This window comes from Lontra canadensis, unplaced genomic scaffold (assembly GCF_010015895.1).
Source record: "Lontra canadensis isolate GAN:19392208 unplaced genomic scaffold, GSC_riverotter_1.0 scaffold24, whole genome shotgun sequence".
In the NCBI taxonomy this organism is placed as follows: domain Eukaryota; kingdom Metazoa; phylum Chordata; class Mammalia; order Carnivora; family Mustelidae; genus Lontra; species Lontra canadensis.
Window position 1 is genome coordinate 2,349,106 of NW_022631018.1, and position 16,313 is coordinate 2,365,418.

The window sequence follows — 16,313 nt, forward strand, 5'->3', positions numbered from 1 at the left end:
CCTTACCATCATCTGTGAACCCCCCATTTTTTTCTATTCACTGAAAACTTTGGTACTTGTTTTTATCTTTCTCCTTCACACAGAGACCTGGCATGCTTCTGTATGAACTCAACATCTGCACGTATGCCCAGTCTAACCACCACGGCTACTCACTTCCTCTATCTGCTCATCCCTTTCTCCACCATGTTGATCATCTAGAACTTTTCTCCTACTGCTCTGTCCTTTTATTTCTTTCACTCAATTACTCCTAGTCCTCACTTTATCAACCTTAGTTGAGTCTCAAGTCTTTTCACTTCTCAGAAACCTCCCAAACCAGCTGCCTACCCTTGTTTACAGACTTCTCTATCCAGCTTAGATTTCATGATCGATAATTTCAACTACTCCTTTGCCAATAATCTCAACTGCTTTGCACTGCTGTCCTTCCTATTTTGAAACACGTTTCCTCTGGATGAATCCTACAGTTTACTCTGTCATCTCCTATACCACAGACAGAAAGTTCTGCAGAAGAAAATGACAATTACATAGATTGCCATTACTCTAAGTATACCATCTCCAACCTCAATTCTACCCTCCTCTACTCCCATGGCTTCCACTGACACAAATACTTGCAAATCTGTATCTGTAATGCAGACCCCATGAGGTCTAGATTTTTGTATCTGACTACTAAACATCTCCGTCTGGATACATCAGAGGCACTTTCAAACTTGATTTGTCCACAACTGAGCTCAGTCACCTTTGTTCCTTCACTGAGGGAATGACACTGCCGTTCACAGGGCTCATCTGGCCAACCCACACCAACATCCATCCTTTCCTCTTCTTCTTTTCACACCTCTCCATGTAATCAATTAATCTTGTTAACTCAATTTCTTAAATACTACTAGAGTTTATTTGTTTTATTCCCTAAATATAGATCTTAAAAAAAAAGTATCCTTTTAACAGTATCCTATTGCCTTAAGAATCAGATCTATACTTCAAAAGTTTTAGAGGTCCTTTTCAATCTGTTCCCTTTAACCTTTCCTACCTAATAGCTTCTCATTCTCCACTGTACCACACCAGGTAGGCTCCGTAGTGAGTGGATGTTTGGTTCAATGAATGCAGACAGTCTTCTCCAGGTCTCTGTAATGCTTCCATCCTCTTTAGAGAGCTAATGTCAACTCATTCTTCAAATCCCAATTAGATGTCATGAATCCTGATATGTCTTCCCACAAATACTCCTATGATATCTCTTAGGAGATTTAATTTTAATTGGCTATTTAAAGAAAGATATTCCTGCAGCAGCAGACTATATGTTCTGTGTGACCAGTGTCTTTGCCTTTCTCATTAACCTCTCTATGTTTATATGAGGCATAGTGACCAGAACACAGAGGCACACCCATAAATATTTTTTGAGTAATTCTATCTTTGATGTCTCAACTTTTTCGCCCTATCATTTACTCTTATATCTATTCATTCATTCACCTACCCATCCATCTATGTCCAACTTATTCCTTGCCCATATTCTTCTTTCGGGTACACCACTGTCTTTAGTTTTGATGACACAAGTGTTTCCCTGCTTCTTCCAGTTTCTCATTTGTGTCTCTTTTTCTGTCTTACCTGGTGAGAGTCATTCTACAGTACTCTTCTGTATACATTCTTCTTTTTCTCTAAGGGATCTCACCTGCCACATATATACTCATGTCTCTAATTTTATATTTTAACTCTTTTCTCTCTCTCTTCTAAATGATAGGCTTCTATTTCTGACTGCATGGTAGACAGCATCACATGGACACTCTACAGGTATCTTCAATACAGCATTGCAAAAATGAATTTCTCACCTCATTTTCTAACTGATGATCCCTCCTAATTTTTCTCTTTTTCAACCTTTACTTGACAAAACCCAGTTCAATGTCTTGTCCATACTAGAAGTTATATAAATATTTTTCCCATTTGAAAGAAATGAGAAAGAAAGGGAAGGAGCAATGGAGGGAGAATAGGGGTGAGAAGAGGGAGGAACAGATGTTAATGATACATAAGTAATATACAGTAAATAAATTACCACCTAGTAAAGTTTACTATTTAAAGTTAAATTTATCCTTTTATAGGGTGAATAATAGCACTTTTCATAATCTTCCTTAAGAATTTTAGAATGGGGGCGCCTGGGTGGCTCAGTGGGTTAAAGCCTCTGCCTTCGGCTCAGGTCATGATCCCAGGGTCCTGGGATCGAGCCCCATGTCTGGCTCTCTGCTCAGCAGGGAGCCTGCTTCCCTTCCTCTCTCTCTCTGCCTGCCTCTCTGCCTACTTGTGATCTCTGCCTGTCAAATAAATAAATCTTTAAAAAAAAAAGAATTTTAGAATGATAATAATTTATAATTAACAAATCATTTTCTACATAAACACATGCTTTTAAAGACTTAAAACATATGTTCTCTCCATTGGAATAAAATTATTTCCTCTACCCATTTTTATTTTAAAAATATGGTTTTGAATAAACTTAGAAATCAAAGAGAAATTTCATCTCATTATCTCAATAGTTAAAAAGTTTAAACAAATACAATCAAAATTAAGAGGGCAATATGTTATAAATGAATTTAAAGAAGTAAATAAAGGTGGATATGCTGGAAATGGGAGTACTTTTTCTATATTTCTGTTCAATGCTATTCTTAGGATTTTTCCTCTTTTATAGAACCCCCCTTAATATTTCCTGCAGTGTCGGCTTGGCGGTTGCATAGTCTTTTAAGCCTTGCCGGTCTTGGAAACTCTTTATCTCTCCATCCATTTTGAATGTCAGTCTTGCTGGATAAAGTATTCTTGGCTGCATGTTCTTCTCATTTAGTGCCCTGAATATATCTTGTCAGCCCTTTCTGGCTTGCCAGGTCTCTGTGAACAGGTCTGACGTTATTCTGATGGGCTTTCCTCTGTAAGTAAGGAGCCTCTTTGTCCTAGCGGCTTTCAAGAGATTATACCTACAATTATGATTCCTCAATTTGACTATCAGGTGCCTTGATGTTTTTCTGGAATCTATAATCTTGGGTGGAGACCGTTCTGCCTCTAGTACATGAACGCTGGTTCCATTCTCGAGATTGGGAAGATTTTCATGAAGAACTTGTTCCACTATATCTTCTAGACTTCTTTCTTTCTCCTCCTCTTCAGGGATTCCAATAATTCTGACGTTGGAACGTTTCATGGCGTCATTTATTTCCCTGATTCTGTTTTCATGGTTTCTAAGCTGTTTGTTCCAGGCTTTTTAATAATTAGCAGACAGTTGTAGCTAGGTAAAAGTTGTGATAATTCCTAAGCATTATCTTAATTGGTAACAAATGGTAGAATATCAAGTGAAGATGACTTTTCTCACTGGTCAGCACAGTAATCCCACCTCCCACCAAGTGCAGTTGTTCCCACTCACACACAGAATCCATAGGTATGGTTTGGCCTTTTGACTTATTTCAAATGATCAAACCACCAACAGTTCATGGAGAAAGCCCAATCATTAGTCAATTATCATATGGCTTCACTTACTTGTGGAGCATAAGGAATAACATGGAGGACATTGGGAGATGGAGAGGAGAAGTGAGTTGGGGGAAATCAGAGGGGGAGACAAACCATGAGAGACTGTAGACTCTGAGAAACAAACTGAGGGTTTTGGAAGAGAGAGGGGGTAGAGGGTTGGGTGAGCCTGGTGGTGGGTATTACGGAGGACACGTATTGCATGGAACACTGGGTGCAGTGCATAAACAATGAATTTTGGAACACTGAAAAAAATAAAATAAATATAAAATTAAATTAAATTTAATTTAATTTTAAAAAGAACATCCTGGTTGTAAGAGCCAAAGAGTGTAAGCTCAGGCAGGAAAGTAGAACCGTTCTACCTGAAAATTACAATGACTAAAACATACAGGTTCTGGAAGTCTATCTATAATTGATCTTAAATTAATTACATATAATCACACTTACCCCAAATGTTGACATTATAGTTTTTCTCAGTTTTTCCAGCAACATTTGTTGCCTCACAAGTGTAACGACCAGTGTCTTGAACTTGAGCCTCTTCAATCTAAAAACAAAACCATGCTTTGAAATTTCAGTTTCAATTTCATAATTGGAGTTTTTCTATTCATGTTATTTGTGACTTCTTATTTTTCATGAGTATTCTAAAGATTTTCAAACATATAGAAAGGAGAGAGAATAGTAAAATGTATGGCTATATGCCCATCACCCACATTTAGCATTTAAATCAAGATTCAACAATTTTCATCTATATCATACTGTTTTAATCTAATTAATATTAGTGGCTGAAGGCTTAGAAAGGCCTTTTAAATATAATGACATAAAATTTAGATTAAATGGCAATAAAAATCAAATTAATTTCTGAATAAGATACTTAGGGCTTTAAAATAGATAACCTTTATATATTTAGGATATTGTTCAGTAAAATAACACCTTTATTATTGGTTTATTACAAGTCTTCTCCCTATATGGTTTATAAGCTTCTTTTTTAAAGAAAACTTTTATTTCAATTCTAGTTAGTTAACCTACAGTGCAATATTGGTTTTAGGAGTAAAATTCAGTGATTCATCACCTACATACAACACCCAGTGCTCATCATAACAAGTGTCCTCCTTACCTCCATTACCCATCTAGCCCATTCCCACCCACTTCCTTCCAACAACCCTCAGTTTATTATCTATCGTTAAGGAGTTTCTCATGGTTTGTTTCTCTCTCTCTCATTTCCCCCCTCTCATATGTTCATCTGGTTTGTTTCTTAAATTGTACATATGGATGAAATAATATATTTGTCTTTCTCTGACTGACTTATTTCACTTAGCATAATACATTCTATCTCCATCCACATTGCTGCAAATGGCCAGATTTCATTCTTTTTGATGGCTGAGTAATATTTCATTGTGTAGATTACCAGATCTTCCTTACCCATTCATCAGTCGATGGACATTTGGGCTCTTTCCATAGTCTAGCTATTGTTGATAGTGCTGCTATAAACAGTGGGGTGCATGTACTTTTTCAAATCCACATTTTTGTATCCTTTGGGTAAATACCCAGTAGTGCAATTACTGGATCATAGGGTAGCTCTATTTTTAACTTTCTGAGGAACCTCCATACTGTTTTCCAGAGTGGCTGCACCAGTTTGCATTCCCATAATAGTGTAAGAGGGTTCCCCTTTCTCCACATCCTTGTCAATACGTTTTGTTTCCTGCGTTGTTAGTTTTAGCCATTCTCACAGGTGTGAGGCAATACCTCACTGCAGTTTTGATTGACATTTCCCTGATGATGAGTGATACTGAGCATCTTTCATGTGTCTGTTAGCCATCTGGATGTCTTCTTTGGAAGAATATTCATGTCTTCTGCCTATATCTTAACTGGATTATTTGCTTTTGGGTGTTGTTTGTTTGTTTGTTTGTTTTAAAAGATCTTTTTTTATTTATTTGTCGGAAAGAGAGAACACAAGCAGGGTGAGCGCCAGGCAGAAGGAGAAGTAGGCTCCCCAGTGAGCACAGAGCCCAAAGTGGGAGTGGGATCATGACCCGAGCTGAAGGCAGACACTTAACTGACTGAGCCAACCAGGCATTCCTGAGTTACATCAGTTCCTTATATATTTTGGATACTAAGCCTTTATCAGCTATGTCATTTGCAAATATTTTCTCCCATTCCATAGGTTACCTTTTAATTTTGTTGATGCTTTCCTTCAATGTGCAGAAGCTTTTTATCTTGATGAAATCCCAGTAGTTCATTTTTGTTTTTGTTTCCCCTGCCTCCAGTGACTTATCTAGTAAGAAGTTGCTATGGAGGCAGCTGGGGGTCTGACCCTTGATTTTGGCTCATGTAATGATCTCAGGGTCATGAGATTGAGCCCCACATTCGGTTTAGTGCTCAATAGGGGTCTGCTTGGGATCCTCTCCCTGTCTTCCTCGGCTGCTCCCCACCACCTCAAATAAATATTAATCTTAAAAAAAAAAAAAGAAGAAGAAGTTGCTGTGGCTGAGGTCAAACAGGTTCCTCCCTGTGTTCTCCTCAAGGATTTTGATGGTTTCTTGTCTCACATTTAGGTCTTTCATCTATTTTGAATTTACTTTTGCGTATGATGTAAGTGGTCCAGTTTCATTCTTCTGCATGTTGCTGTCCAGTTCCCCAACACCATTTGTTGAAAAGACTTTTTTCCATTGGATATTCTGTCCTGTTTTGTCGAAGATTAGTTGATCGTATAGTTCTGGATCCATTTCTGGGTTTTATGTTCTGTTCCATTAATCTATGTGTCTATTTTTGTGCCAGTCCCATACAGTCTTGATGACTACGGATTCGTAATATAGCTTGAAGTTCAGAATTGTGATGCCTCCAGCTTTGCTTTGCTTTTTCAGGACTGCTTTGGCTATTTGGGGTCTTTTGTGGTTCCATCCAAATCTTAGGATTGTTTATCCAAGCTCTGTGAAAAAAGCTGGTGATATTTTGATAGGGATTGCATGAGATGTGTAGATATCTTTGTGTAGCAGAGATATTTTAACAATGTTTGTACTTCCAATCCATGAACATGGAATGTTTTCCATTTTCTTTGTGTCCTCTTTAATTTCTTTCCTAAGTGTTTTATACTTCTCAGAGTACAGATCTTTTACCTCTTTGGTTAGGTTTATCCTTAGGTATCTTATGATTTTGGGTGCAACTGCAAATGTGACTAATTCCTTGATTTCTTTTTGTGCTGTTTCATTATTGATGTATAGAAATGCAACAGACATCTGCACACTGATTTTATATCTTACAACTTTGTTGAATTCATGCATTAGTTCTAGCTATTTTTGGTGGAGTCTTCTGGGTTTTCTACACAAAGTATCATGTCATCTATGAATAGTGAAATTTTGACTTCTTCCTTCCCCATTTGGATGCCTTTTATTTCTTTTTGTTGTTTGATTGCTGAGACTAGATTTATAGTACTATGTTAAGTAGTAATAGCAAGAGTGGACATCCTTGTCTTGTTCCTGAGCAGAGGGAAATGTTCTGTTTTTCCCCACTGAGGATGATATTAGCTGCGGGTCTTTGGTATATGGCCTCTATGATTTTGAGGTATGTTTCATTTATCTCTACTTTGTTGAGGGTTTTTTATTTATTTATTTATTTTTAATTTTATTTTTAATAAACATATAATATATTTTTATCCCCAGGGGTACAGGTCTGTGAATCGCCAGGTTTACACACTTCACAGCACTCACCATAGCACATACCCTCCCCAATGTCCATAACCCCACCCCCCAACCCCCCTCCCCCCATCAACCCTGTTGAGGGTTTTTTAATCAAGAAAGGATGCTATATTTTGTCAAATGCTTTCTCTGCATTTATTGACAGGATCTTATCCTTTCTTTTATTAATCTGGTGTACCACATTGATTGATTTGTGAATACTGAACCACCCCCTGAAGCCCAGAAATAAATCCCATTTGGTCATGGTGAATGACACTTTTAATCTACTGTTGAATTTGATTTGCTAGTATTTTATCAAGAATTTTTGCATCTATGTTCACCAGGTATATTGGCCTGTAATTCTCCTTTTTTAAAAAACAGAAATTCAAATACTTAACACATAATGTATTATTTGCTTCAGGGGTACGGGTCTGTGATTCACCCCCCTTCCCTCCAGCAACCTTCAGTTTATTTCCTATGATTAAGAGTGTCTTATGGTTTGTCTCCTTCTCTGGTTTTGTCTTGTTTCATTTCTTCCTCTCTTCCCTATGATCCTCCTCGTTTTTTAAATTCCTCACATCAGTGAGAGCATATGATAACTGTCTTTCTCTGACCGACTTATTTTGCTTAGCATAATACCCTTTAGTTCCATCCATGTCATTGTAAATAGCAATATTTCTTTTTTTGATGGATGTTTAATATTCCATTGTGTGTGTGTGTGTGTGTGTGTGTGTGTATACCACATTTATCCATTTATCTGTTGATGGACATCTGGGCTCCATATATATATACATATGTATATATATATATAGTATAATTCTTATATATATTTTATATATATGTATAATTGTTATATATATCTATATTATAGATATATATGCTATATATCTATGTTATAGATATATAGCATATATATAATATATACCTTATATATAATATGTATCTATATAATATATATTATACATCATTGTAATATATTATATACAAATATGCAATTGTACAATTGCTATATATAACAATTGTACAATAACAATAACAATTGTACAATTGCATATTTGTATATATTACAATGATGTATAATTATAATTATGCAGTTATAATATATAATTACAAATTAATATAATTTGTAATTATGCAGTTATATTTATAAATAATATAATTTATAATATATATCACATATGTGATATATATTATAAATTATAACTGCATAACATCACATATGTGATATATATATCACATATATGTGAATATATATATATATATATGAATGGAGTGTTATACACACACACACACACACACACATATATATATGAATGGAATGTTATTCAGCCATAAACAAGGATGAAATCTGGCCATTTGCAACAACACGGATGTAGCTAGAGAGTATAACATTAAACTATGTAAGTCCTTCAGAGAAAGACAAATACCAAATGAGTTCATTTATATGTGAAATTTAAGAAACAAAACAAATGAATAAAGGGGAAAAAAGAGAAAGAGAAACAAAACAAGAAACAGGCTCTTAACCACAGAGAGCAAACTGGCGGTTACCAGAGGAGAGGTGGGTGGAGAGATGGTGAAACAGGTGAAGGGGATTAAGGAGGACACTTGTGATGAGCACTGGGGGTTGTATGTAAGTAATGAGTCACTATTATCACAATATTGTACACCTGAAACTAATATAACACTAATGTTAACTACACTGGAATTAAAATACAAACTTTATTAAAAAAAAATACATTGCTTGCCTAGTGTGTTCCAGGCAAAATGAAACAGCAAGAATCTACTACTTTACCTGGTTGAAGATCTGCATGAATCATTTTGGGAAATGCACAGGTAAGATAGTTTTAACTGACTCGTTTTGTCTGAGTTCTATACAAGTTTTTATTTCCATGCAGTCCCCCCTGTACACCTCTCAGTGGGACCTGCACACTTCAGGGTAACTGGCCAGCCTCTATGGTAGAGATTCAATAGATACCATGATTTTTTCACCCTCACTTTTCTTCTGGCTTCCCAAACCTATTGAGATCTGTGCTCTAAAGAAATCAACTTCTATACTCTGAAATTTGAGAAGACATTTCTAATCACACATAGCTGTCCCCTCCCAGTGCCGGGATTTGTGTTCATGCAATTGTCTTCCTCTGTCATTTGGTCCGAGCCGGGGTTTGAGAATACTACCCGCTGATTTCTAGAGCTCTGGGTCTGCCTCTGAGCATGGCCAGTGTTTTTTGCTTCTCTCCCCCTAGACGGCTCACCTGACTTATCCTACTTCCCTCCATCAGTTATTCCGCCTTTCCTTACTTACCCAGCTCCACCATTACAGGTCATAATTCCTAAAGTCTCTACTTGGTTGCCTCTAACACACTTCATACTCCCTTCCATTCTCTCCCACACTTCTGCTCTCCTTATATAAGCTTCTCAGCTTCCTATGTGCTGATACCATTATCCATTTCCCAAGACTCCCTTTGTTTGACACTAATAACCTTCCTTTACCAAAAGGCTATGTGGCATAGGGGTTAGTAGCATGAGTTTTAAAGCTATACTCCCTGTATTCAAATCCCATTTCTGACACTTAGTAACTGCGGGATGATTACCTAGCCATTCTTCCAGTTTCTCAATAGGGTTATTATGAGGAATTTATAAACACACCAATGGCTTATTGACTTCCTGAACACTAATTCCTTTGTATTTTTAATTTTTTTTAAGATTTATTTTTTTGAGAGGAAAGGAAGAGAGAGCGAGCAAGCAAGAGCACAAGAGCAGGGGGAGGGAGAAGCAGACTTGCTGCTGAACAGGGAACCTGACTCAGGGCTCGATCCCAGGGCCCTGAGATCATGACCTGAGCCGAAGGCAGATGCTTAACCTACTGAGCCACCCAGGTGTCCCCTGAATCCCAATTCCTTAAACTGGTAATGTTAGCTCTTATTTCACTCAAATCAGCCTTGTCAATATTATTTCCAAATATTCACTTTATTAAATTCTCTGTTTCAGCCACACTAGCTTACTTGCTTTCTATTATCATGCCTTTTTTCTCATCTACACATAAAAAGCCAAGTAGCCTTTCAAGATTTCCAGGCAACTGCAGTCTCTCACCTTTCACTATCCTCCTAGAATGTATTACCTGTACCATCTGAATAGTAACTAACTCACACTTATAGTAATTACTGCATTTTCAACGGAACTGTTAATTTTCATATATTTATGCAAAATTGGAGGAAACGGAGGGTAGGAAATGTGTCTATTTTTCACACTGTATTCAGAGCACCTAGAATGGGTGTTTATTTGCTGAGTGGTTGAATGACTAAAAATGAAGTATTCATTAGAATAGTTCTATAATATTTTCCCAGAAACATTTTGGATGGCTTCTGGCTACAAATATGGATGGATAGATAAATAACGAAATCTTACTAAGCATAAAATTTTAAATATTATAAACCTCATTAATAAAAGAGTACCTAGAATTTTACAAGATGAAATTAGTAGAATATGTGTAGACAGGCAAGTTTAAAATCAAAGCCATGAGCTTAGGAATAATATAAGAAGAAGTAAATGAATCTCTAGCCTTACCTTTAACACACTTCCATTTTCAGAGATACTGAGGCCTGGTTTCTTCAGCAAGGGGCGGCCATCCTTCAACCAAGTCAAAGTAGGTGGGGGGATAGCATCACTCTGACACAGTAGCTCCACAGCTTGGCTAATGTGGACAGAGATGTTCTGTTCTTCTCCCATAATATTCGGAGGAACTAAGTGAAAGAAGCGTTTTCCCTCAGGATAAGACAGGCCAGCTCACTGCTTATCTTTAAGTTATTTATCAAATAATTTATTAGTTCTTTTAAGATGTAGAATCACAATAGTCCTAACATGCCCTCTTTGCATCATTTGGTTCAGAATGAAATATTAAGAAATCACTGATTAATATGTTCCCATTGAACAGAAATACCTTTCACTTTAAGAAGTTTTAGAACTGGATGTTCTCACCAAGTGCCTAGTTCAGAAACTTTTTGAATAAGGTGTTACTGCTTAATATTTCTAAAGAAATTACTCATGAATCATTTTGGAAATAACAATAATTAAAAGCATATATACTTTTGATTATTTAAAAATACTTTTTGCCAAAGAAAATAAATTTTATCAACATGGAGGCAAAATTAAAAAAATAGAGTTGAAAGAGACCACCTGGTCCCACCTAACAGTATGTAAAACATGAAGTAGGTGACAGACAATAACTTATTTGAAAAAATGTGACTAATTTGTGGCAAAGCTAGGAGTCTTCCGATGTGCAGTTTAGAGCTCTTTTTGGTTTTCTATGATGCCTTCTCAGCTTTCTATGGAATAAAGACCATGTGGGATAACTGACACAATAAAGAACAAAATGAAAGCAGTGGCCAGCTGTATAACACACAACTACATAAATAGAGGAAATGAGTTGAAATTTTAATGAGATTAAAATTAGAATCCCCTGGCTATCAAGCTTGTCAGATGCTGAAATGTGTTCTTGGAAAAGTCTAAGGAATCTCCTTCCTTGGGTGTATTAAAATATAGAGTAAACACTCATTTGTCTCAGATGGTTTAGGTGCAGTCCTGCCAAGAATGAGAGGGTAGGCTCCGTAACTTCTCAAGGACTCTTTCAGGACTGTATTTATAATAATTCAAAAAACACAAACTAACGATGAAATCAGGCCTGTTATAAAAGGGCCACTCTGAAAAAAACAGAGAGGAATTTCCTTGGCCATTTCTCACTAAATCCCATAACTAGTCAGGATTATAGGCAATGTACCATATTCATAGTGTTTTTTTCTCTTGATAAGAAAGGTTAAGCTGCACTGAAATGAATCCTAAGGGACTTTCCAAATGCCCTGATAGAAACAAGATTTTTGTGGTAAGGATCGTTATTTTGGTTTCTGAGCCACTGTTTCAGGCTGGATCCTGCAGCATGTGGGAAAATGACAATGAATGCAATAGGCTTTGACGACTAACACTGCCGTTCTGTAACCAGGAGGTTTCTCTATGGAGGGAAAGGCATATATACTAAAGGCCACTTTCTTGTACTGTTTCCGGATGCAGCACCTGTGCTGAATCCACAGGAACTGATGCCATGATACAGAGAAATGCCATGCACCGTCGCTGCAATAGACTAATGGAGCATTTGGGCAGAGATTCCTAATGTCCCTTCTGCTCCGTTTAACGGCACACACAGACTTCTGGCTCTTGATAGGCTTAGAGTAATCTATGGGGGAACAGAAAACAGTGGGATTGTTTTTAATATGTGACACATTAGATAAAAGATATATAACCGGGGCACCTGGGGGGCTCAGTGGGTTAAGCCTCTGCCTTCAGCTCAGGTCATGATCCCAGGGTCTTGGGATCGAGCCCCGCATTGGGCTCTCTGCTCAGCAGGGAGCCTGCTTCTTCCTCTCTCTCTGCCTGCCTCTCTGCCTACTTGTCAGCTCTCTCTCTGTCAAATAAATAAAATAAAAATCTTAAAAAAAAAGATACATAACCAACCTGTCTGAGATTAAAACTGCTAAAATATTAGCAAAATCAGTACCATTAGTACTGTTTTCTAAGATATTATGATATTATGATAGATATTATATTTTCTAAGATATTATAAAAAATTAAGATACATTCACCAATCTTAGCCCAGAAAGCCCTAAATAAAATAGCCTAACATTTAACAGCTTGCACATAATTTCAAGTAAAGTCTGGTCTCAGTGGACAAAAAGTACCATAACTGCATAAAAATATGTTTATCTTAGAGTATTTATAGAATTTACAAAAGAGCATGAATTTTTTGTGACTACTTGTAGAAGTAAAAGTCAAAAATAATTCAAGAAAGCAGAATGCTAATTTATTTCCAAATATTTTTCCTCCAATTATTTTTCTTTATGGCTAAATGAGTTGAATCAAGTTCAAAAAGAAACCAGACTTTTTTTTTTCAAATTGCGAGGAAAAAATGCAAAAACAATAGAGTATTTGTTTCTAAAGGAACATAAATTAAAGCAAATCTAATTATAGCTGAGGGTATATATTACTGAAATGCATCTATGTTTTCTGTCCTTTCATTTCCAACTTTTTGTTTAGTCTGAGAAGAGAAAAGCCTCTACCCTTTAGATCTCAGCTTCCTTAGATGTTATCCTTACTGAGCTTTGTGGTTATATTGCTTAGGAAGGGGCGGGGGGTATCATGTCTGATTCTCATTCTATGTCTTATACTTGTTAAATTCAATTATCAACATCAGCACTGCCGCAGGATTACACTCAAGTTCCTGGAACACATGTGGTCTCTAAGACAGTTCTCTGAGCTTAGATTCAAAGTAAAGGTACAGGAAACTCATTTATCACTTAAAAACCTAATTCTCTCATTTTAGCACCTCAGATATGGTAAAACATACCCTGAATTTATACAGGGGGGGAAATATTTTAATGAACTACTCTTGCAATTGTAGGGAAAGCTATTTTAACCACTGTCTACCCTTCTTATCACCCCCATACTCTACAATGTCAATCTGAAGGGAATTGGCCACTGGAAATGAATACTCACTAGGCTCCATGAGACTCCAGATTGTCAAGGTTACTACTACAAATGTGGGAATATAATATATGCAAATAACACTAAGAAGGGAGCAGAGATTGGAAACTAATTTCAGATTACGAGTCAGAAATTGTACAGTTCTTTAATTGCTTGCTGGGCATCTATATTTCAAATGCTAAGCATAAGTAAATGTTGGCTAACCATCTGACTGTTATAACAGGAAAGATCCCAGTTTTCAGACCAAAAGAGTGGTATAGAAATGCCTTGGCAGGGTGCCTGGGTGGCTCAGGGGGTTAAGCCTCTGCCTTCGACTCAGGTCATCTCAGGTCATGATCTCAGGGTCCTGGGATCAAGCCCAGTGGGCTCTCTGCTCAGCAGGGAGTCTGCTTCCCCTCCCCCTCTGCCTGCCTCTCTCTCTCTCTCTCTCTCTGTCAAATAAATAAATAAAATCTTTAGAAATGCCTTGACAAATGATAAAAAAAATAGTGGTGTACATTTTTATGACTCCTGGAAAAGATATCAATGCTCTTTCGTCTCTCTGGTGTACTTTTGACACTAACCCATGTAGAAACAGAAGGAACCAATTCCAGATTTTCAGTTCTGACTAAAACCCAGTAAATACCCCTCTGCTTGCTAATTATTGAAGGAGCTTTTGTATCACAGACTTAGATTAACTGATGAATCATTCTCTAAGGATATTTCACATTGTGAGCATTCCAATTCTCCATAAGACATAAAAATGACCCAATTAGATTTAAGCGAAGGAACAGACTACGTGGGGTTGGGCATTTTAGTCCCATCTGTTATCTCTGACACAGCACTAGCAAAGCTGAAGGCTGGATGAGGACCCATGTCAATTGCAGAAGCAATACAAAAGAGGGAACAGAGAGAGCCCTTTAGTAGTTTACTGATGTCAGCTGGGATTTTCAAGATCCATTAGACATGTAAGTTAGCCATGTTGTAACAGGATTTTTTTAAATTAAAAATACTATAATTTTAAGTTACTTGTGATTGTTACATTTACTTTTGGCAAACTTAGAAAGAGGAGTCAACCCCCTACATGGTCTGGTGGTAAAAAAAAAAAAAACCAATCTGTCTATCTATACACACACACACACACACACACACACATGTATATATATGTATATATATGTGTATATATATATGCACACATATATAGAATAGGAATGAACAACTTGGAAGTGAGGCAGGACTAGGACTGTACACGTGAAACTAATATAACACTGTATGTTAATTATACTGGAATTGACATAGAAAAAGCCCAGATACTCTTGGTGGGGCCACGAAGAAACAATTCCATTACTCCATGACCAAGGAATATAATGCAAATAAGACACTGAAAAAAGCCTAAAACAGCTCTAAATGCAAAGGTAAACTAAAATGTGGAATGAAAAACACATCCTATGAATGGAGGCCAATTAGAACTGAACTCTGTTCAGGAGGACTTCAGCTGTGATAGAATTAGACATTGCCTTTTGTACCTTATAGCTGTATCATAGGTAGGAAAAAACTCAAATTTTCTCTAAATTTATGCCTAACTTTTGCTTCTCAAATAGCCTTTAATTCATAGACATAGTATTGACTAAAAAATATACTGATTATAAATATAAAAGTAATAAAATCAAGGCTTTGCGTAGAATAGCTCAAGAGAGCTACTTAAACAAATTCTCCCTTTAGTGAAAAGATTATATCTTCTAAATTGCTAAGCTGCTCTCCATAGTCATGTTCTTCAGAGTTTTCTATGAAACCAACACCTAGACTTTTAACTTCTCAGAACATTAAGAAAGGAAAATCAGACAAAGTCAACTATAAAGCAGAAAGGTAGAACTTGATTTGAAATGATACTGTAAAACCATTTCTATTGCTCATGGTTCTCTATTGTCAACAACTTCTTTAACTTCTTCAATGATTTTTAGGAATTAAACATATCTATACCAGAACAGAAGTAATTATTAAAATATTTCACCATATACTCTGAGGTCAATGTCCCTTTGTTTCTCCCCAGCAGCATTCACAGCAACGCAGGTGTATCTCCCAGTATCACTGATTTGAGCGCTGGTCAGTGCTAGGATGCGGCCTCCAGACAGAACCTTTCGATGACAGGAAAGGTAAATGGTCAACATGCTCCTCTGAGAAACATATGCATAAACAGCCTTTTTTCCTCCTATTTTCTGAGGTTTATCAATTGACATTTGCCTCCAGAAAGATTTCCACTTGGACATTTTATTTTTCCACTTGGATATTTTAAAGTGGGCAAGCATCATATAATCTACTTCTTAACCTCTCTTTGAAAGAAGACTGTGAGAAGCTAGAACCAAACTTGGTAATACCCACTGAAAACAAGTCCCTGTGTACGAAATCAAGTGAAGGTCCAATCTCATCCATCCTTACTGCAGAGAGAGAAAAAGCCACCAGGGGAGAAAGACGAGAAGAAGTGGGAATAAGAGCAGCTAATCTTCCTTCTAATTTTCTTGGGGAGGATAAATAAGAAGTTATAATTAATAGTGAAGTAGCAACCAAGTAAATTAACTAGTCACATCAATGGCTCTTTAATCCCGTTGGTCTAGTTGTACTTCTAAAATATTGACATTAACCCTGGATCTTCCG

General features: G+C 36.7%; 1 protein-coding gene across 1 annotated transcript in view; it reads right to left on the minus strand.

The window, feature by feature from the left end:
- HMCN1 (hemicentin 1) overlaps positions 1 to 16,313 on the minus strand; it is a 471,117-nt gene that overhangs the window by 141,545 nt on the left and 313,259 nt on the right. The window contains exons 40-42 of the mRNA XM_032862623.1: positions 15,673 to 15,796; positions 10,719 to 10,894; positions 3,931 to 4,027 (exon numbers count right to left, since the gene is read on the minus strand). Coding sequence (XP_032718514.1) covers positions 3,931 to 4,027; positions 10,719 to 10,894; positions 15,673 to 15,796 — 397 coding nt within the window. The remainder of the gene's footprint in view (positions 1 to 3,930; positions 4,028 to 10,718; positions 10,895 to 15,672; positions 15,797 to 16,313) is intronic.